At 38.5% G+C, this 22411-nt stretch overlaps 3 protein-coding genes across 5 annotated transcripts; all 3 read right to left on the reverse strand.

The window, feature by feature from the left end:
- Nucleotides 1-207: 207 nt before the first annotated feature.
- On the reverse strand, nucleotides 208-10332 carry LOC127448467 (dnaJ homolog subfamily B member 6-like). Of its 3 annotated transcripts, none has more exons than XM_051711004.1 (9): nucleotides 10093-10332; nucleotides 9325-9411; nucleotides 8086-8195; nucleotides 7944-7997; nucleotides 7732-7848; nucleotides 4486-4575; nucleotides 4102-4219; nucleotides 3712-3782; nucleotides 208-3384 (listed from the first exon to the last, which is right to left on the reverse strand). In XM_051711004.1, the coding sequence occupies exons 2-9, from the start codon at nucleotides 9387-9389 to the stop codon at nucleotides 2858-2860; spliced, it is 1152 nt and encodes a 383-aa protein (XP_051566964.1). In that variant the 5' UTR covers nucleotides 9390-9411; nucleotides 10093-10332; the 3' UTR covers nucleotides 208-2857. The 3 variants fall into 3 exon arrangements, with proteins under 3 accessions (XP_051566964.1, XP_051566963.1, XP_051566965.1); XM_051711003.1 differs by having other exon boundaries at nucleotides 9325-9417; XM_051711005.1 differs by lacking the exon at nucleotides 9325-9411.
- A 3245-nt stretch (nucleotides 10333-13577) lies between these two features.
- Nucleotides 13578-17495, reverse strand: LOC127448463 (tubulin alpha chain-like). Its single transcript, XM_051710997.1, has 4 exons — nucleotides 17361-17495; nucleotides 15951-16173; nucleotides 14812-14960; nucleotides 13578-14699 (listed from the first exon to the last, which is right to left on the reverse strand). Exons 1-4 carry the CDS (start codon nucleotides 17361-17363, stop codon nucleotides 13722-13724), a joined length of 1353 nt encoding a protein of 450 aa, XP_051566957.1. The 5' UTR covers nucleotides 17364-17495; the 3' UTR covers nucleotides 13578-13721.
- Nucleotides 17496-17999: 504 nt separating this feature from the next.
- Nucleotides 18000-20947, reverse strand: LOC127448464 (tubulin alpha chain-like). Its single transcript, XM_051710998.1, has 4 exons — nucleotides 20839-20947; nucleotides 20492-20714; nucleotides 19636-19784; nucleotides 18000-19488 (listed from the first exon to the last, which is right to left on the reverse strand). The coding sequence occupies exons 1-4, from the start codon at nucleotides 20839-20841 to the stop codon at nucleotides 18511-18513; spliced, it is 1353 nt and encodes a 450-aa protein (XP_051566958.1). The 5' UTR covers nucleotides 20842-20947; the 3' UTR covers nucleotides 18000-18510.
- Between the last annotated feature and the right edge of the window lie 1464 nt (nucleotides 20948-22411).

Below are 22411 nucleotides of genomic sequence, written 5' to 3' on the forward strand. Positions count from 1 at the left end.
GCTTGTAAATTACATTTTACATGTTTTTTTTTTTTTGTTTTTTTTTTGTCAAATCACAATTAAAGACATAGTTTATTTAGAGCTACTACCCCTCATTACAAGTGGACAAAGATACAGTTGAGCTGAAGGAAGCAAATGGACAAACATAACAAAATCGTTATCAAAAATACTTTCTATGTTCTAAAAAATAAATGCTTATGGCCAAAACTGATTTATTAGAGTTTATTGTTTCTTACAGTAGTATCAACAGCTTCAGGTTGACAATGATTAAAACAGCATTTATTAACAATTTAGTCATTTAAATATCACTTTCTGAGCACCAAATTAGGATACTCCTGAATTGAGACAACCATGCCGTCTCGCATAACATTTTCAAACATAGAAGAGCAAAGATTTTTGTAAATAAACTGTTTTTGCTTTACAGTTTATATAATTACACAAAATAACTTGTTTCATTAACATTGGCATGGCAGAACATTCTAACGTTTTGTCCTTTGTCTAGTGTTTAAGCACAACAAATGTTCATTTATTAAAGTTTTGATAGTTCATTTCACATCACACACCTGCTGGCTTTTATGAAGGAAACTACACAGGCAAGCAACAATAATTAAAATGTGCTTTTTTGGCTAACCTGTACATGAGCTGACACATGAAATATGGCACTGGCAACCACAGTCATGCAATTGAACAATTTGATGCATATAAAACTAGAAATTAGGGTCGTTGTCAATCAGTTATTTGGCACATTCTAATGAACTGAAAAAAATTGGGATCTACAATCTTTTAAATGCCTAAGTTCGAAGAGTTTGAAATCTTTATGTACTGAATTAGCCCTCAGAGATTGTGACAATCTTGAAATATTTTTTGTGCAAAAGTTTATAACTCTTTTCAAATTAATCGGGGGGAAATTTCATATTGGTACGATTGCTTTTATAAAAAAAAAAAAAAAAAAAAAAACTTAATCTCAAAAAATACAACAGGAATGAGGCACTTGAAACAATTGAAGCAACTGAAAAACTCTCAACTTGCTCAGCTGCAATTTTATATATTTTATTTGAATGGAACTTTAAGGGCAGAGCATTCATCTTCATTTGGCAGCAAAATTTCATATTTAATACTGCATTTAAAGGTGCTTTAAGCAATTTCAGCTGTTCTGCTACCTTCAACTATTTTGCTAACTTCAAAGGTGCATTCAGTCTATTTTTTTTTTTTTTTTTTTTTTTTACGTCATCTTGGACATGCACATCTAGGGGCAAGGATGCAACATAATTCAAAACACAATAGTTTTTAGTCAATTCACAGTCAGCCATTATTAACTTAAACCATGAGTGAAAGTGTTCAATAACAGGACGGTTACTGAGATTAAGCGAGAAGTATTCAGCTGGTCAGGTGATCCTTACATGGCAGCCCCCATGAGAGGACCCACTCCAAGTAGAATAAAACAGCATTTATAAGGTTACAAATATGACTTAAGTCTTAATCTCATGTGAGTGCTCATGATATAAGGAGTGCACCTTTAATAACATGCCTGTTGCCTGACTGAGAAAAACGATTCATAGGCAGAGAGCATTTCTGACTGACTACCGTATGGCTGGCGTTTTTTTTTTATTTGCTAATACTGATACGAGCTAATATTGCTTTTTTTAGCTGTTTAAAGAGCCCATATTTGTCACAGAGATGTGTGTTTTTTAGAAAACCTATTTCAATGCAATGTGTCAGGTAGTAGGGTCATTTTATGCATGGTTCTAAAAAAAAAAAAAAAAACTCAAGTAGGTATAGCTGCAGCCTGGAGATCTCCAAATGGGGGTGGAATTAATCACCAAAAGAGGGCGGGGTAACTCCAGAAGGGGGTTGGTCCAACTCCAAAAGGGGGCGAGACATGGATAGAGTTAGGGAAAAGGACAGGTTGGAAGCTCTGTATGTCTTCGCTGTTGGTTTGGAGCTCCCGCCCCTATTTGGAGCATGGCTTGCAGCTGTATCCTTCTAAAAAAAACTGCTTACAACACCTTTAATTATTCAACATTTAGTATGTATTAAGCCGGTGCCATACTAGCCGATTTTTCCAGTGATTTTCAGCCGGCCAAGCGGAGGGAGACTAAATGTGCATTAGTGTCTCTCAACGGGAGGTCATTAATCACTCGACTGACGGGACTCCCTCCGAGTTAATGGCTTCAAAAACTGAAAAGGCACATCAAGCTTGCTTGAAAATATCAATGCTCTTGCATTCTCGTCAAGAGACCAATATGTTTCTTTTACTGAAGAACTGACAAGATGTGAAGCTGAGTTTTATCACACTCAGAAGCATATTATCACAAACGCAAGAGTAATCCATAGTGATTCTTTCAGAAAGCGTTTTTCCTGCCTTTTGTTTTTTTTCCCATTCAGAAAGCAGAGCCACAACACTCCTGTTGTTATTTCAGTGAGCTCCATGTGAAAGGGAATCAGAGAGAGAGTTGCAGTGAGTTGGCATGTTTGTCACCACTCTATTTTATATCAGCAAGTGTGTCATATCTCTGACTGAAGAAAGCTAGATATCAGCAAAACAGTCAGCAAGTGTAAAATCGAGTCTGCTAGTGTGGCACCGGCTTTACCTGTAGTCTGTGTATTAAGCAGATTTCTTTGTGGCGAGTAAACACATTTTGGCATCTGTTATTTATACCTCAAGGCAAGAATATACAAAATCAGCACAGTCATCCTTGCGCAATGCCATAAGCCCTGCCACAAGAAACAGAGATATATAAGTCAAGGCACAGTCCAACGCTTCAGGAAGTATCAAAAACACACCAGATGAACATAGGGCTAACACACTGCTAACATCACACAAGTTCAACAAGCAAGATTATTCCACACACGCTTACTAACAGACCACACAATGACACTTTCTCCTCTTTTTGATCATATTAGTCCCATTGGCCACTGTTTTTTCACTCTCCTTCACAACAACACTCTCTGGATGCAAATGTTTGGAACCCCTAGCCTGTCCCTTATCTGCTACTCTATCCTCTGGAGAACAGGGGGTGCTGGGTGCTGAATCATCTGTCCCGGCCCTCTCAGATTTGATTTTCTGAGTGACATTCCCACATTCACCGCTACCATCACCCCTTGTTTGCTTCACCATCCCTCCCCCAGCACCTGAGATCATGTCCTCTGCCCGCTCCTGGGCCTCCATCTCCGACAAGCTGTAGGCCAGTGCCATTTGCAGGTCTTCGTCATCCTCATCTTCGCTGGCATCAGGACATTTATAGAAAGGGGCAGCACTGAAGGAGCGCAGGGCAGGGTTTGGAGAGCTGTTGTTGGGGGGCCGGAGCAGTGGCTGTCTGGAAGGCTGACCCGGCTGCTCTCTACGTCTCAGTTCTAAAGCTAAGGCCATCTCATCCTCCACACCTGCACATACAAACACAGCTGAATGTCAGATCACTTCTACATGAACACATGACACGTGTGTTGTAGATATTAGGAAAATCAAGAGGCTAGTGTAAAATGTAATAAAGGGGAGGCTGGCGGCAATTGTAACATTTTTAGAAAACATATTTATGTGCCAACGGTTATACTGCCATTAAAATATTCACACTGGGAGACATCCATAATATTGATATAACACAAGACGCTGGTGTGTTGCAACTTGATGAAAAATAAATGAAAATTGCCCCCAGTCTCGCTTTCCTATATCTAGTTGCATATTATTATTATTAAAAGGTAAAATAAAATTACCATTGATTAGGATAGATTTCAGAACCCCGTCCTCCTCAACCTCTGTTCTCTCCTGTCCATTTTCTGTGACCCTGTTTAACACAGTGAATTTAAAATATATAAAAGAACTTGAATTACTGTGACTTTCTGTAGGTCTGGCTCTTGCTGTATGGCAAAGTATATAAAGTATCTAGTACTATTCTATATCAACTGCATTGAATTTCCCATTATTATCAAAATTAATAACAAAACAATATTATCTATAATTAAAAATGACAATGTAAAGTGCAGATTTTTTAAGTGGGTTGAGATTATTTCAAATAAAAGACAGCGTTTTACATTATTGGATTACATTGCATACGGAAAAAGGGTAACGGTAAACATAATCAGCATAAAAAGAAGCAAACTGACTTTTTTGTGGTGATCCGTTTTCCGTTGACAATACGAGTGGAAGTAGAAACAGACTTGAAGTTTGCCCCTCCCATGCTGCCCATCCCTCCCATTGAAGAAGAGAAGGAGGTGAAGTCAACTGTTGGTGTCAGAGATAAAACAAATGCAGCTCATAATGAATTTAAAATAATTGTCACAAAGTACTTCAGGCAACATTATCATATCAATATGTTCTAATCTAGCTGAGAATGATGTTCTTAGCAAATGTCTTTTTCATCTCCCTTTTGATTTCTTGGTGTTAACAAGATATAATACATTTAAAGCAAAGTTAACCTGAATTAAGTCTTAATTAAGATCCAGATATACATAATGCAGACCAGTGTGAAGACCAGTTTAAAAACAAACCATTTGCTGAGGGAAATGAGAAGAGGCGACTGGTCCCAAGCCTGGAGGAGCTGTGAAACCCACTGTGCATTCCACCAAATGGTAAATCATCTAATAGGAAAGTAGGAGGAGGTAGAGAATGAGAGAGAGTTAAAGTGGATAAGGCAAGTGAGACATTGAAGCAGAGATCAAGGGAGAATGTGATGAGCTTGTTGTGATAACAATGCTGCCATGCAAAGGTGAAACGTAGTAACTACACATTTAATCAAAATTGTGTTATGACCAACATCGGGTCTCTTAGTAGTCTAGATTGTGATCCATCATGTGACAGACAGCTCAGCTATTTTCAGATTCATGCTCTTATCTACTAATCAGTACAATACTAGGTGTGCATGTACAACACATTTGGCTGGACAATTAAAAATCTTTGTGGCTATTTTCTCCATTTTAGTGGTGTAGTTAATCAAGATAGATCAATATATAGTTTTTAGTGATTAATCAGTGCCAATAGTTGCTATGGAACAACCGGTTACTGGCAAAAACTATGCCGATAGTTGTCGATAGTTTTTTTTATTTTATTATTCCTCCGTGGCACTGGGGGATTCTACAGAGGTGAAATAAAAATGTAATTAAAAAAAATAATAATTTAAAAACAAAAAGACACCTCGTGGGGACTTTTTCCTATCTAAATATTCCATCATTGCCAATATTCATCTATATTTTTTATCCTCACTTCAATGCATATTTTGTTATGTTGATTAGATAATCAAGTGTTCTAATATAAGGTGAAGGCATACAAAGAAAAATGCAAGTGTAAGGAAACGTGCTCTTTCAGTACAAACATTGTGACTCCAACTTCATTATCTTTTGAAAAATATTCCTCATTAAACCTCATCTGGTAAAATATCTACATTGCATTAAGAAAGTATTCAGACCCCTTCATTTTTTTCATATTTCTTTTACGTTGCAGCTTTATGCTAAAATGCTTTAAATTATTTTTTAAAAAAAATTCACATCAATCTACACTCTATACCCCATAATGACAAAGCAAAAATACATATTTTTGATAACTGCAAATATATTAAAAAGAAAAAAACTGAAATATCACATTGACATAAGTATTCAGACCCTTTGCCATGACACTTGAAATTTAGCTCAGGTGCATCCCATTTCTCTGGATCATCTATGAGATGTTTCTACACTTTGATTGGAGTCCATCTGTGGCAAATTCCATTGATTGGACATTATTTGGAAAGGCACACACCTGTCTATATAAGGTCTCACAGCTGAAAATGCATATCAGAGCAAAAACTAAGCCATGAGGTCAAAGGAACTGCCTGCAGAGCACAGAGACAGGATTGTGTCGAAGGCACAGATCTGGGGAAGGCTACAATATATATATATATATGGCTGCATTGTAGGTTCCTAAGAGCACAGTGGCCTCCATAATTCTTAAATGGAAGAAGTTTGGAACAACCAGGACTCTTCCTAGAGCTGGCCGCCCAGCCAAACTGAGCAATCGGGGGAGGAGGGCCTTGGTAAGAGAGGTGACCAAAACTCGATGGTCACTCTGGTCGAGCTCCAGAGATCATGTGTGGAGATGAGAAACTTGCAGAAAGACAACCATCACTGCAACACTCCACAGATCTGGGTTTTATGGCAAACTCTGTGAATGTCCATGAGTGGCCCAGCCAGAGCCCAGACATGAACCCAATCGAACATCTCTGGAGAGACTGGCTGTCCACCAAGCCAATTTTCTTTCTTTTTTTTTATAGAAAGGTATGCAAAAAATCATACATTCAAAAGTCCCTGAAAGATATTAATGAAATAAGTGAAATATCTCACCGATCTCTGTAACAGCTCTAGACTCTTTAAACAACAAACAAAAATGTGTCCATGGGCCGCGGTCACTGACGCTTTCCGCCTGTCAATTATTTTGCACGTTCTTATAGTGTTGTAGTTACAGCGAATTATTGTGGCTTTTTGCCACTTTTATGCTATGTTGTTCATCACGGTTGTCAGTTAAGGGCACTATTTTTCTGCTGATGTTTTTAACAACTGTTATCTTTGGAGTGCAGGGTTTTGGAAAGAAAGGCATGGCTAATTCAAAACTCAGTCTTGGAAGTAGAACGGCTAAAATCGCTTAGCCAAATCTCTGACACTTTAAAATACAATTTTTCTCGATCGATTTGACACATTTCTCTAAACTATAGTCCATGCTCTCAAAACAATTCACACAGATGACGAAACAGACACTTAATTGTGCAAAACAATTCAATTTCACTGCATAATGACATTGACTTCTACCTCTTTTTTTTTTTTTTTTTTGTTGAGATTGAAGTCACTGTAGATTTGCTCACATTAGGCCGAACACTCAGAGAGACCGTGATTCATTACATGATCAATCAGAGGGACTCTCAGATCATTTGAGCCTCTTCTGTGTCTTCTTTACTTTACTCTTCCACCCTGCTGTCCTCTTTCTATCTGCTCACCATCATTATACCATCATATATATCTCCATTTGGTCTATCAAATCTTTCAAGGCTCACTCCTGAAAAAAAGTTGAGAAAACCTTCCCCTTTTCTCATCACTACTTCCTCCATTTTCCTCTTCCTTTATCCACTCTACCTCTTCTCAGTTTGCACCTTTTCTTCATCTTGTTCTTCCTCTTCTTCTTCTTCAATGTTTGTTTGCTCTGAATTTTCATATTTGACCCCTTTTATAGATAGCAAAGTCATGATAGTTGTGTGAAAAATTTTGTCAATTGCATTTTCTTTGCTGTATGTATTACTGACACAGCAGATATCAATATAAAAGGATTTGACAACTTGACGTGCATTTGAGAATATGACTAATTTAGTTGTCTCTGTTAACTGGGTTGAAAGCATTAATCTTGTGTGTAGTATTTGGAGAAAATGATTAAAATCAAGAAAACGGTACAATTTGTTTAGAACAATATTCTATTATTATTGGGATTTTGGTTGAATAAACTGCATCTGTAATTTTATTCATTTTAGACTCTTGTACTGTGTCTGTGCCATCATAGTTAGGAAAGACTTAGAAATTTTTAAAACATTCTATAAATAAATGTTGTTAAACTATCGGCCGATTAATCGGTTATCTGCCCTTTCCACCACCTTAATTATCGGTTTCTACGTGTGGAAGGGAAATTCTTACACCAAGAGAACACCCCAACCAGTCTATCTGAGGGGTTTAAGATCAGGCAAGCAAGAAGCACATTTACAGATTAAGTCAATGAGAACCCACCAAAGAAGTCAGCGAATGGGTCCTGCCCTCCGAAGAACTCTCGAAATACCTCATCTGGGCTGCGGAATGTGAAGGTGAATCCTGGAAAGTCGTCATGAAATGAAGAGCTCCCAAAGCCTTGGAGACAGATGTAAAAATAAAAATAGCTTTGAGACCTGACATAAACACATGTTGCAATAAGACAGTATCAACCACTGTGAAGTTTTGCTCACCTGAGCTTGGCATGTCCGATCTACCGTATCTGTCATAAGCTTCCCGTTTGCTTTCTTTTAAATGATAAAACACAACAGCAATTTAATCCACTTTCTAACAAGCCATGTAAATTCATTTCTGAGCTAAAATATGATATCTTACTGTCTGAAAGAACTTCATAGGCCTCTGCTATCTCCTTGAATTTTCTCTCCGCCTCCTCCTTGTTGTCTGGGTTTTTGTCAGGGTGCCACAGCAGAGCCAGTTTCCTGTAACTGTATACACGCACATAAATAAACTGGTAAGTAAACTTAGCTTGACTGGCATCTCAAGATTGTCTCATATGTTGTGTTAAGAACTGATATTCAGGAATAGGTAGCCTGATCAGTGTACATCATTTCAAAGCAAAACAAGTCATGGACCAGTCATTGGAAAATTGCTAATAAATGTTAAATAGGAAGGTAATTCTGGAAGTGTGGCTTTATTGAAGATCTTAGCATTCAAAAAGTCAGACAGATATTTGTAGATACAGTTTGCAGCATAATGAAATCTTATGACATTCAATTATTAATTAGCCTTTTTTAATTGGGATAATATGCTTCACAGTCTGTTGAGCCACTAATGGTTAAACAATACAGTCTTCATTTGCATCCATTAGAGACAAATGTAGTAACATTTAAAAGTAACTCCAATACTGCAAACCAATGTTAAAGCAAAAGTTCACCTAAAAATGAAAATTCTCTCATTATTTACTAACCCTCATGCCATCCCAGATGTGACTTTCTTCTGCTGAACACAAAGATTTTTAGAAGAATATTTCAGCTCTGTTTGTCCATTCAATGCAAGTGAATGGTGACCAGACTTCAGAAGGTCCAAAAAGCACATAAAGGCAGCATAAAAGTACTCAATAAGACAATAAGTGGTTTAATCAATGTCTTCTGAAGTGATCCAACTGGTTTTGGTTGAGAACAGACCAAAATTTAACTCCTTTTGCACTATAAATCTTGACATTGGCAATCATGATTTCAAACTCTATTACAATTCCTAGCACCATCTAGCACTCTGCGCATGTGTCAAGCACCAGGAAGTGTAATCGATCTAGAAATCATGTGCCAAGAGACAGAAACGGCAATATATTTATAAGCTATATAAGGGGCTATTCTCACCCAAAACCAATTAGATCACTTCTGAAGACATGGATTACACCACTGGAGTCATATGGATCTCTTTTATGCTGCCTTTATGTGCTTTGTGGAGCTTCAAAGTTTTGGCCACCATTCACTTGCATTGTATGAACCTACAGAGCTGAAATATTCTTCTAAAACTGTCCATTTGTGTTCTGCAGAAGAAGGAAAGTCACACATCTGGGACGGCATGAGGGAGTTTAAGGGAGTTCTAACTTACGCTTTCTTGATGTCGTCTGGAGAAGCATTTCGTGACACTCCCAGAACATCATAATAATCCACCATTGCGCCCTTTAGCTCAGTGCACCTGTTTCTTACATTTGTGAAAGTGAAATAAAAATCATCCAAATGTGTCACAAACTATTTGTAGATTGTTTCATAAACATTTATGATTTGCAAAGCAGTCAGTCATGTTCACACGACCAGCATTCAAATCAACTGCCATGACATCAAACATAACAACAACTTGGGCAGTGCCACGAAGGCCATGCAATGTGTTTTTCATGAATCTAAGACATGGCTGGCATTGGTTTTTACAATTATTTTAATGTTAGGAAATCAATGTTAAATTCAAAGTTCTAGGGTCTTCAGCGGCAGAATGTATAACTTGGAGTACTCTACTGGACTATGTTGTGTTTATTCATTTACAAATACACTCCTAATTCAATGAACTGTTGCTGATGGTGACCCAGTTTATCACAAACTGCTGGACTTGGACTGACTGACTGAATAAAGCCTGTTATTTCCCTGGAGTCTGGCCTGCCCATGTCTGGAACTCTCTGGAATCTGGACACAATGTGAAGTTATTTCAAGCCCAAACTTGAAAAGCGATTTGTGTGGGCCATATGGCCACTGACAGCTGCGGTGCAGATTTAACATGCCTGATAGCCCCACAGAAACACACAACTCCATATAAAATACAGTATTTTAGAGATCCAGCAAAGCCAATGGCCGCGTCTCAGCGTTCCACTCCTATTACAACAAATACCTTTTTAAGAAGTTTATCCACCCAGGAGGAGCCGTGCCTCTGTAAACAGATATTGGCTGCGCTATTTCGGTGAAGCCACTGGAACAACACAGTCCGTCCAAAGACGCGGATCACAGGAACTGACGCTCTTTTTTAACGTACGCGTGGGTACGGAATTCCGTTAGACTCCCACGCTTACCGTAATTGAGACCCAACTTCTATAACTGTATGTCCTTCGGCTGTGAATACGGTGCGTCATGATCAGCTGAGCGACAGTTGAATAAACAGAACGTGTTTGTTTACGTCACGGGCCCCGCCCACTACTGCCCAGAAGAAGCCAAGTGCAACGTTTGAAATGTGCTTTCTTTTGAGAATGAGCTACCTTTAACGTTGAATCATGGATAGCACATATTGTTAGCATGAAATATCTAATATCTACTATAATTGGATTTGATTTGGGAATTGATTGGATCGTAAAAAGCGGCCTCTAGGCCTATATGACAGGTGAATGGAGAAAGGTTAAAAATGAAAATAAACAATAAAATACATTATTAACTACTATAACTGCTGTTTCTGCCATACATAACATTTATATAAACTGGGATTTCTATACAAGTGTAGTTTAGTTGTGCACACATGCAATATCTACAATGCCCTCTGGTGGTACATCAAAGTAACACCATGTATAATAACAAATATCCTCACTAACTGCAGCTGCCTATATTCATCCTAGTTGTCTTGCTCTTTTTCTGCCTGATGAATAAGCCTACTTGCTGTTCTCTTTTTAGGAACACACTCCTGTTCTTTTATTTTTCTCTTTCTGATGTACGCTGTCTACTTTCCTGAAAATGTCATCTCCCTCGCTGACCATGTCAAGTGCACAGTAGCCTACCCATTTGGTTCAAGATCCTGTCCCACCTAGTCCACCTTTGTCTCGACTTATTGACCCTTCATTAATTCTTCATGATCATAAACGTGTAGACTCTTCAGCATCTTCCTCTTTGTTGCCTTCTTTGTATGGTTTGATGATTTATTTTATAACTTGTTTTTAAAATTAGTCCATCCTGATTCTTGTGTGACAAAGGTTTCCCTGACATATCACTAATGGTTTTAGGCCCAGAGAGGTCTGCCTGCAGCCTACCACCCTTTTCTTGCATCATAGAGCATGACTATGTCTCCAATATGAAAGGTTACACGTGCTTGTTTGTTTTTGTTTTTTGGCATGGGCCTCTTATTGCATTTTTGTGATTTGTTTTTTTTGAATTTCTGTCTGTTTTAATATGTCCTCAACAAAATTCTTGTGCTCTTAATTAGGCGCTACTAATCAAGAAAAAAAATTAAAGCATATTAAAGCAATATTAAGACAGTTTAAAGGTGCAGTATGTTACAACTTTCATGTAATATTCGCCTTTTTTTTTTTTTTTTGCCAATGTGTGAATGGCTTGTAACGCAACTTAAAAAATCCCTTTCATGTGAAGGGAGCAGGTCAGTTTTGCCTGGAAAATCCAAAGGATGTGACGTTTATACGCGCTCCTGAGAGCCTTGCCTCAGACAGTAGCTTCTCATCCACTATTCAACAGCGACGACAAACTGCAACACTAGGTAACGTTATCTTAGAGATGGAATCCAGCAAATGTCCGGCTCCCAGCACAACACCGACTCCTACACAAACTCCGAGGAAGCCAAAAAAACATTTATCTACTGAATCCCATCTGGCTAAGCGGGAATGTGATCGTGGTCAAGCGAAAACTAGAGTGAACATCGGCAGGTTCCTGGTGGTTCCAGGTTCATTTGATTCCTGGAGGGACCTTCGTTCGGTTTTGGGGATCAAAACCGACCCTGAATTGCCGTTTTTTTTTATTGGACAAGTAAGCTTACATAACTGCAAAGCATGTGAAATATAGTGCCATAAGGATTGATCTGTGTAATTTTAGCTAACTTGATCTTGCCTGCTAACGCTGACGAATTGCAAGCTACCTTGCTTCGTAACTTCCAAATAATTTCAACGATCTTCTCTTTATACTAAAAGTCAGGTTTACAGGATAAATTTAAGCAAATACGCTGGTTTCTTGATTGTAGTACAACATATGACATACAAAACATACAATAGTGCAACGTAACAGTGCAGTGCAACAGTAAACTGTCTGATATAGTTCGGTAGTATGTAGCTGTATGTGTGTATCAGTATGCTATGTTAGCTGATAAGTAGTTTTAGTTTAGTCTCAAAGTTTGTAGTAAAACAATCATAACTGTGTAAGTTTAATTGTGCTGCCTCATCTGTCAGCATGATGCCGGTGGATCACATTCAGTCTCTTTGTACGTTACGTCATTGTTTTGGCCGATGCTCGCGTCCCTATGGAGTGTGTGCACGAGTGCGAGCATGAGCGCAAGCACGAGCAACAGGCAGCTGGCTGCAGTTCACTTAACGGCCACAGGTGTCATTCATAACAAGGGTTTCTGAATCTTACATACTGCACCTTTAAATTAGACTGAGCTTTGTGCTCTTCATATTGTGAACAGCTGGAATTTGTTCAGAATTGAAGGCTTAAAAAAACAATACTTACTGGCAATTCCTCTGGTACTTCGGAAGGAAATCTCACCTCACAAGGGACTGAATTTTGTGGTGGTGTGTATTTTGGATCTCAGGGAGGTTATAGTGGCCTCTATGGAAATATTCCAGTCATTTTGATGTTTGCTTAAAAGTTTTTGGGGACCTTGAAATTCATTGGGAATAATGAGTAAAGCATTGTTTAAGAGGTGGCATTTAGGTATGGACAACTTAAAGATGCACTCAGTATTTTTTTCCCCATTAAAAAAGTTTTACTCCTAAAGAAATTAATTGAATTTTGAAACATATGTATAAAATAATGACCACTGACAGGAGATGAGGACTGTAGTCATATCAGTAACCTTAAGCTGTTTTATTCTACATGAGACAGGGGCGCCCTCATGGGGGCTGCCATTTTAGAATCACATGACCAGCTGAATACTACTCACTTTATCTCAATAACCATCTTGTTATTGGACACTTTCACTCTTGGATTAAATGAATCATGGTTGATTGTGAACAGTGAATTTCTGCAATGGCATCTGTAACTGAAAACTGTTGATTTTGAATGATGCTGCATCCACACCACTAGGTGTCACTGTAAGTCCAAGATGACACAAACAAAAAGTTACTGAGTGCACCTTTAAAGCTTCACAAATGAATACATTGTATAATTACATAAAGTTTTTCAGCATCATTAAGCATACAGTATTTGCAAGGCTGTCTTTTACCTTAGTGTTTTAATTGTTTTTCATCCAAACTGTTTGGTTGAGGGTGGTAAGCATACATAACGTTCACTTTAATGCAGAGAGGTTACAAAGAGAGCTGTTTATTTGAAATAATAAATACATAAATTATGGTATTTATACAATGTAATCTTAAAGTCTCTGCTCTGCACAATCAAATTTTCAAGAGGTAATATGACTGAGAATGGTGAGAAAAATACACATACACAAAATAATTCATTATTTCTTTTATTATTCAAATATGAAAACCAATTGAAATGCAGATGGAATTTCAAGTTACTTTTTTTTCTAAAGCCATAATGGTCAGATGAGACTTTAATTTTGCAGGGCAGTTACACTTGGGTGATTTTGCCTCTTTAACATTCTTCTCCTTCTTCATCCTCATCTCCCATGCTGTCAGTGCCCACTTCTTCATAATCCTTTTCCAGAGCTGCCATATCTTCTCTGGCCTCTGAGAACTCTCCTTCCTCCATTCCCTCACCCACGTACCAGTGCACAAAGGCTCTCTTGGCATACATCAGGTCAAACTTGTGGTCTAGACGAGCCCAGGCCTCAGCAATGGCTGTGGTGTTACTCAGCATGCAGACGGCTCTCTGTACTTTAGCCAGGTCTCCACCAGGAACCACAGTTGGGGGCTGGTAGTTGATGCCTACTTTGAATCCAGTTGGGCACCAATCAACAAACTGGATGGACCGTTTGGTCTTAATGGCAGCAATGGCAGAATTGACATCTTTGGGCACCACATCTCCACGATAAAGAAGACAGCAGGCCATGTATTTACCATGACGGGGATCACATTTCACCATTTGATTAGAAGGCTCAAAGCAGGCATTGGTTATGTCAGCCACAGATAGCTGCTCATGGTAAGCCTTTTCAGCAGAGATCACTGGAGCATATGTAGCCAGAGGGAAATGAATACGTGGGTAGGGCACAAGGTTGGTTTGGAACTCAGTGAGATCCACGTTCAGAGCTCCATCAAATCTTAGCGAGGCCGTGATGGAGGACACAATCTGGCCAATGAGCCTGTTAAGGTTGGTGTAAGTTGGACGCTCGATGTCCAGGTTTTTGCGGCAGATGTCATAGATGGCTTCATTGTCCACCATGAAGGCACAATCAGAGTGTTCCAGGGTGGTGTGGGTGGTTAGAATGGAGTTGTAGGGCTCCACGACTGCTGTGGACACTTGAGGAGCGGGATAGATGGCAAACTCAAGCTTGGATTTCTTGCCATAGTCAACAGAGAGACGCTCCATCAGCAGGGAGGTGAAGCCAGAGCCAGTACCTCCACCAAAGCTGTGGAAGATGAGGAATCCTTGAAGGCCAGTGCACTGATCAGCCTGTTGGATTTAAAGGAAATTAGCTGATCATATTTCATTATCATTAATGCCTATAAGTCACACTCAATTTGCACTCATAATATTTCTGGGTTGAAATTTTTAGAAACCACACCAGTTTGCGGGTCCTGTCCAGCACTAGGTCAATGATCTCTTTACCAATGGTGTAATGACCACGGGCATAGTTATTGGCAGCATCTTCCTTGCCAGTAATTAGTTGCTCAGGATGGAAGAGTTGGCGATATGTGCCTGTGCGCACCTCATCTGAAGAAAAAAAAAAATTAGCCAGTTATTGTTCCAGCATATGTCAGTAGATCAAAACTCCAATTCTTTTTGATGCTCAGTGACACATAAGTAAGGCAGATGCTATTTGCACCATGGTGCAAATGATGGCAGATACTTTTTGCACCCCTATTTAAATACTAACAAACAGTATGGGACATCACTGTAGCATGTTTATGGTGTTTATTCCCACAGACACACTACATCAATCCCTACCCCTAAACCTAACCTTCCTTTACAATTTTTACTGCAGTGACCATTGTATCACCATGGTAATTGTAGTGAAATCAGAATAACCACAAATTTAAATGTAAATTACTGTAGTAACACCATGCTGATTACATGAAAACTATGGTTAATGGCAAAAAATAAAAAATAAAAATAAAAATGGTTACTACAACATTGCTATAGTAAAACTACCTTTCTACAGTATTTGTTTTTATTTATTATTATAAGTAGTATTCAAGAAAATGCTAAAAGAGGAGACAGGAAACAGAATGGGAAAAAGAGTGGAACAAAGGCAGATTTGAAGCCAGGTCGCCCGCACAAAAAGGTACATTAGTACCAGCGTCACGCCCAACACCACTGCAGCAATGTCTTTAAAACAGTTTGTTTCCACAAGACTATTGGGGTGCAAATAGCCGCGTAAGTGGAGACGGGAAACAGAATGGGAAAAAGAGTTGGACAAAAGTGGGTTCAAACCCAGGTCCCCCGCATGAAAAGGTAGTTTAAACCAGCATTATGCCCAAAGCCAGTGCAGCAACATTTATAAGTTAGATTGTTGTAAATTACTATCTTTCCAATAGACTATTGGCCACATTATGTGGCAGGTGCTATTTAAACCTGGGTGCAAATAGTCACTCCAAATAAGGGATAACTAAAATTAAATCAAAATGGTCCAACAATACATAAATATATTTGGTTATGTGTTGATTTTAAAATTTTCTGATCTGTTGGCGAGGTTTAACTTACCAATCACAGTGGGTTCCAAATCAACAAAAATGGCACGTGGAACATGTTTCCCTGCTCCTGTTTCACTGAAGAAGGTGTTGAAGGAATCATCTCCTCCTCCTATTGTCTTATCACTAGGCATCTGCCCATCCGGCTGAATACCATGCTCCAGACAGTAAAGCTCCCAGCATGCATTTCCTATTTGGGCCCCAGCTTGGCCAACATGCATGGAGATACACTCACGCTGTTTGTGGACAGAGGAGGAAGATGAAACTGTAACTGTTCACTGAATAAATTAATCAAATGCAGTATATTGATTTATTTATGAAATATGTGTTTCCATTTGAGTATTACAATGAGAAGTCTTTATTGTGTCCTTTTATCCAGGACATCATTTTGCCTATGGCATGCATCAGCCCAAAATATTTTTGCTAACTACTCTAACATCTTATGGGAATATCAGACTGTCTCAAGATTTAAAGATACAGGATCCAGCTAGCTTTTAGTATTAAACTATCTACTTTTTCTTTCATTGTTTTTAATGAGGAATTTAGCTGGGCCAGTTATTTTACTTGATTGCACCTCGGTTGAGTCATCCATAATTGAAATACCCTTATGCATTTTCCTAAGCTTTTGGATCTATTTTTCGATAAAGAATTCAGCTTAATTTACATTATATTTATGCATTTTACCCTATTATCTAGCCAGGGTTATAAGATCTCTAGAATACAGATGAAGAGGCTGAGTGACTTCCTTAGAGGCAATCCACCCCCTCCCTGTCCCATTCAGCTGCACCCTTTTCTTTGTGTAACAGGCAGAGATATCTCACTCAGGACTTTTCACTAGAACAGATATATCTATTATTCTGCTATGCTCCAGTTTTTGTCACTCATGAGCTCATCTATTACCAATGCTCCTCTGTATGTCATAAAGGCATGAATGTATTCATTCTTTAAGTAACAATCTAATTTCTCATGCTGTAGTTCCCCTTTTGTCCTCTTTAGCTGAAAGAGAGTAAGTGTGCTATTTTGGCTCTGCAGAACCACCAAATCAGAATAGAAGAATGTTATATTCAGAAAAGGTAAAGTAAGCAACTGGGTTTCCTGCTGAAATCTGTGTCATAGTCTGGGATTGGGCTGTGAAGGCCGTAGCCACATCCTCTTTACAATGAAAAGCTAACTCGGTGACTGAAACTCAACCAAGCGTAAAGTCACACAATTTATTATTTTCATAAAACTTGTTTCACCAAACTACAGGGATTCTAATTTTGTCTTCTACACGCACAAAAAAAAAAAAAAAAAAAATATGAAAATTATTGAAACATTGCATAGTTCACCAAAATCTCGTAACTTTGCCTTTACTCCACACAGTATTAAAGAATATACACAATGTACATACAGATGCAGTTGTTTATAATCAAGCAGCTCTTACCATCTTGTCAGTTTTATCCTTCAGGCCGACTTGAGGATTCGGAAAGAGAAGGCAGATGTGGAGAAGAAAGGAGAGGTGGGGTTTTTATAGAGAGGCAAGAGGAGGAGGAAGAGAGGGGGGTTAGCAGGAAGCAGGATAGCCTGCTGGCGTGAGGATAGTAATGCAGAAGGGCCGTCCTTTCTCCACAAGCATAGTCTCTCTCCCTTGGGAGTTTAGGTCTGTGAAATCCTTCCGGCCCCTTTACTTGCTTTTGGGTATGCAATAATACTGAACAATGCCAAGGAAATTTACAGGCTATATGTAAATTTTCTACATGCTAATACCAACTGGAGGAGACCTGATATCATGACTAGTTGTATGTAATATTATGCTTGCAGCCAGATTCCTTATTCTTTGGGATTCCTGTATGAAGAAAAACTAGTTTAAAGACTAAAGGGTGAAAGTATTATTTCATACTGGCAATTACTTTACAAGTATTTTTTATGAAAAAGGGAACAGTTGTGTCAAAGTGTAGCCCTATATTTGAAAACAGATATGTCTTGTCTATGTGTTTACAAAAGCAAGAAGCGATCTATTGATGATGAACATTTTCTATGACAGTACTTGTTGTACAAAAAGAGACAATCACACAGGCCCAATTGTCATAGGACTTTAATTTCTGTGCTACAGTGATAGTGAATGACACAGACCATATCCAGCCTCTCATAGTAATGTCTATAGACATGTACAAACAGCTGAATCAAGCATAAAAGCTACAGCAGGTGGTCATTTTTGTGCTGCATGGACACTGGTGGGGGGGAAGAGTGTCATGGTGGAAAATGCTGTCTTGCCTAAAAGTCTTAATCACTTTTGCATTTTTAAAAATATAACAACTATATATCATGAATAGGGTGCAGATTTTTAACACAAATATTTGTTCGGAAAGAGCTTGTCACCACAGGCTTTTAGCTACTTTGTGTAATCTATGATCAGTTTTATTCTATTCTCTCCAGTTAATTTGACTATATATTAAGTTGAGCTTTTGCATAAGACACAAAAAGTAGAAAAATAGTTTGTAGTAACTTTGTAGTACTAAAAAAATCTAAGATAAATTTGTAGCAGATACAAATCTTAGCAGATTACCCTGAGATTTCAAAAGTTTAAAAAGCATTTAAAATTCCACTCCATCCTCTTCTTCTTCTCCAATGCTGTCAGTGCCCACTTCTTCATAATCCTTTTCGAGAGCTGCCAAATCTTCTCTGGCCTCTGAGAACTCTCCTTCCTCCATTCCCTCACCCACATACCAGTGCACAAAGGCTCTCTTGGCGTACATCAGGTCAAACTTGTGGTCTAGACGAGCCCAGGCCTCAGCAATGGCTGTGGTGTTACTCAGCATGCAGACTGCTCTCTGTACTTTAGCCAGGTCTCCACCAGGAACCACAGTTGGGGGCTGGTAGTTGATGCCTACTTTGAATCCAGTTGGACACCAATCGACAAACTGGATGGACCGTTTGGTCTTAATGGCAGCAATGGCAGAATTGACATCTTTGGGCACCACATCTCCACGATACAGAAGACAGCAGGCCATGTATTTACCATGACGGGGATCACATTTCACCATCTGATTAGAAGGCTCAAAGCAGGCATTGGTTATGTCAGCCACAGATAGCTGCTCATGGTAAACCTTTTCAGCAGAGATCACTGGAGCATATGTAGCCAGAGGGAAATGAATACGTGGGTAGGGCACAAGGTTGGTTTGGAACTCAGTGAGATCCACATTCAGAGCTCCATCAAATCTCAGCGAGGCCGTGATGGAGGACACAATTTGGCCAATGAGCCTGTTGAGGTTGGTGTAAGTTGGACGCTCGATGTCCAGGTTTTTGCGGCAGATGTCATAGATGGCTTCATTGTCCACCATGAAGGCACAATCAGAGTGTTCCAGGGTGGTGTGGGTGGTTAGAATGGAGTTGTAGGGCTCCACGACTGCTGTGGACACTTGAGGAGCGGGATAGATGGCAAACTCAAGCTTGGATTTCTTGCCATAGTCAACAGAGAGACGCTCCATCAGCAGGGAGGTGAAGCCAGAGCCAGTACCTCCACCAAAGCTGTGGAATACCAGGAAACCTTGGAGACCAGTGCACTGATCAGTCTATTGTGAGAAAGTGGTAAAGAGAGCTTATCAACAAATAAAATAAAAGACTCTTCTTTGTATCCTACGCACTAGTCTGACTGACAAAAAGTAACTGTAACATTTTCATAACTGATTCATTGTAAACCAGACCAAATGAAATAATACCAGTTTGCGGATTCGATCGAGGACTGAATCAATGATCTCCTTGCCAATAGTATAGTGTCCTCTGGCATAGTTATTGGCAGCATCCTCTTTTCCAGTGATGAGCTGTTCTGGGTGAAAAAGCTGGCGGTAGGTGCCTGTCCGTACCTCGTCTATGCAAGGAAAACAGACAGTATTACATTTTAACATTTCTTAATTTCATTGGTAAAACTTTACTATAAGATTATATAATGTTAGTTTATGCAATAATTAACGATGAACAATACTTTTAGAGCATTTCACAGCATTAATCTTGGTTAATGTTAATTTCTGCATATACTAATACATTTTTAACATTTAAAGGAATATTTAAGGTTAAGCTCAATTGACAGCATTTGTGGTATAATGCGCCTCAGTGTAATGTTACAGTACCTCACTGTAACCCAGATTTTTGCTTTTTTTTAAAGAAAAGGAGGGACAAGTCAAAATAAAATTTTGTGGTAATTAATATAATGCCACAAATGCGGTCAATTGAGCTAAACTTTTATTGAAAATGGAATATGGAATATTCCTTTAAAGTAGGCTTTAGGTTAACATTAGTGAATGCATTATAAATTAACATGAACTAACAATGCACAGTAGTATTTCTATAAATTAACACTACCCAAGATTAATCAATGCTGTAAAATAAATAAATAAATATATTGTTCTATGTTACTTCATAATACCTAATGCATTAACTTGTTAATGAATACAACCTTACTGTAAAGTGTTATGATTTTATTTGTATTCACTAAAAGGTCATCTAGGTTTACAATTTTATCATTGTGATACTCACGTTACATGCCATTTTAAACAATTGTCAAAGTTATTCCCGTACCAATCACAGTGGGTTCCAGATCTACAAAGATGGCACGTGGAACATGTTTCCCTGACGCTGTCTCACTGAAGAAGGTGTTGAAGGAATCATCTCCTCCTCCTATTGTCTTATCACTGGGCATCTGCCCATCTGGCTGGATACCATGCTCCAGACAGTAAAGCTCCCAGCATGCATTACCAATCTGTGCTCCAGCTTGGCCAACATGGACGGAAATGCACTCACGCTGAAAATTGACAGAATTCAGATTTCACGTTAATCTCTAAATTCATAAAGACTACAATATGATGTTCTTAAAAGAAATATCTTAAATTAATATGTTATCAAAAAGAAAAGTTATCATACATTACCATATTGTATTATGTCTTCAAGCCGATGCTCAGGGTTCGGAATGAAGCTCTAAATGTGTCAAACTCAGACACCCAACATATTTATACCTGAAGCATCACAAGGTAACAGTGTTTTGTGAAATAGGAGAAGTCGCCAATGCTGATATCATCTTCAGGCCGAAAAAGAAAGGAGGACAAAAAGAAAGATGAGGTTAGAACCTCCTACACTCTGAGGAGTACATTATTGTTATGGCATGCTATAAAATTCAATAGGCTGGTGAACAGTGTTACAAAAAGCTCCTTTGATCATCTGGGGAACATTTTGACAAAAGCACAGCTGAACAAACTGTATGCCTTTACATGTGCAAAACCGTTTTTCATGCATACTCAAAACAAAGCAGCATATATATAAGAAAGCATTAGTAGGTTACTTATTTGGAGGACCCACTTTCATGAATTAATAATGCCTCCTCCTATTTCAGAGTAGAGTAATGCGATACCTTCTGTGTGTGTTCTGAATGAGGTTTGTTGAATGTGATTGAAAAATTGTAATGCAATAGATGCTCGGATTGACTTATACAGATACTGATGCATGAGAACAATATATCTTAAATTTTCCTTTCATGTGGCTTCCTGGGCATTGCAAAGGAGCATTTCACATCCTTTTCTTGTAATCTGACCCTGAGTATCTGCTAAAATGGCAGAGCCTGTACTGTTCTGAATTCTGACAGTTTATATGTGGACAGAATTAAGAGATGTTATACTTATTAAATGTCAGCAATTTTGTGTCTCTGTGATTACATGTAGCTCTGTTTACAAATGTGTCTGCCCAAAAGCAGTGCATTGTTACACATGTCTGTAAAGGGATCATTCACTTCAAAAGTAAGACCTTTCCTCTTAATGTGTTTGTAGAAGATCAAATTTCTAAAAACACATTCATGATCTGTGCCCAGCCTCCAGTAGTGTAGTCTAGGGCATAACCTGTCTTTCTTAGGATTTTGCATATGCCCACCTGAAATAAGTGATGATACGTATGGCCGCCAGAACAACGAGTAGTTTGACCCGTAACTTTTTCAGAGTGAATTTGGGGATTTGTTTTCTTAAGTGTACAGAGATTCTCTCTATATGCGCACGGAGCTGAGGGAGTGCAACAGATGGCACTGGCAATACAGAGAGTCCGACTAAGCTGATCCACCAATCAGAACGTTCATTTCAGATGCAATTGGATATTTGCTAACCAATCATATTTTCAGTTTAAGTAAGGGGCGAGACATTTCCAGCTTCTGATGCGCAACCATCCCTGGAGTAACCATAATTTGCACTGTAAATTTATTTCACTGCTAAACTTAAAATATATGTATATACATTTAAATGTAACTTATGCAATTAAACTTTGTGAAGATACTGCATGTTACTGCACCCCTGCTAGTTTTTGATGCTCTTTTTCTCGTGATATCAAATCATTTCAATTTATATTTCTAAGTAAAACAATTTCACTATACACAGAAAAGCACATAATAGTACAGAAATAAAACAAATAACCATTCATTTTTATTTAGGCTATATATGGTAATACAAGATAACGTGTTAACGT

This window comes from Myxocyprinus asiaticus, chromosome 11 (assembly GCF_019703515.2).
Source record: "Myxocyprinus asiaticus isolate MX2 ecotype Aquarium Trade chromosome 11, UBuf_Myxa_2, whole genome shotgun sequence".
Lineage (NCBI taxonomy): Eukaryota > Metazoa > Chordata > Actinopteri > Cypriniformes > Catostomidae > Myxocyprinus > Myxocyprinus asiaticus.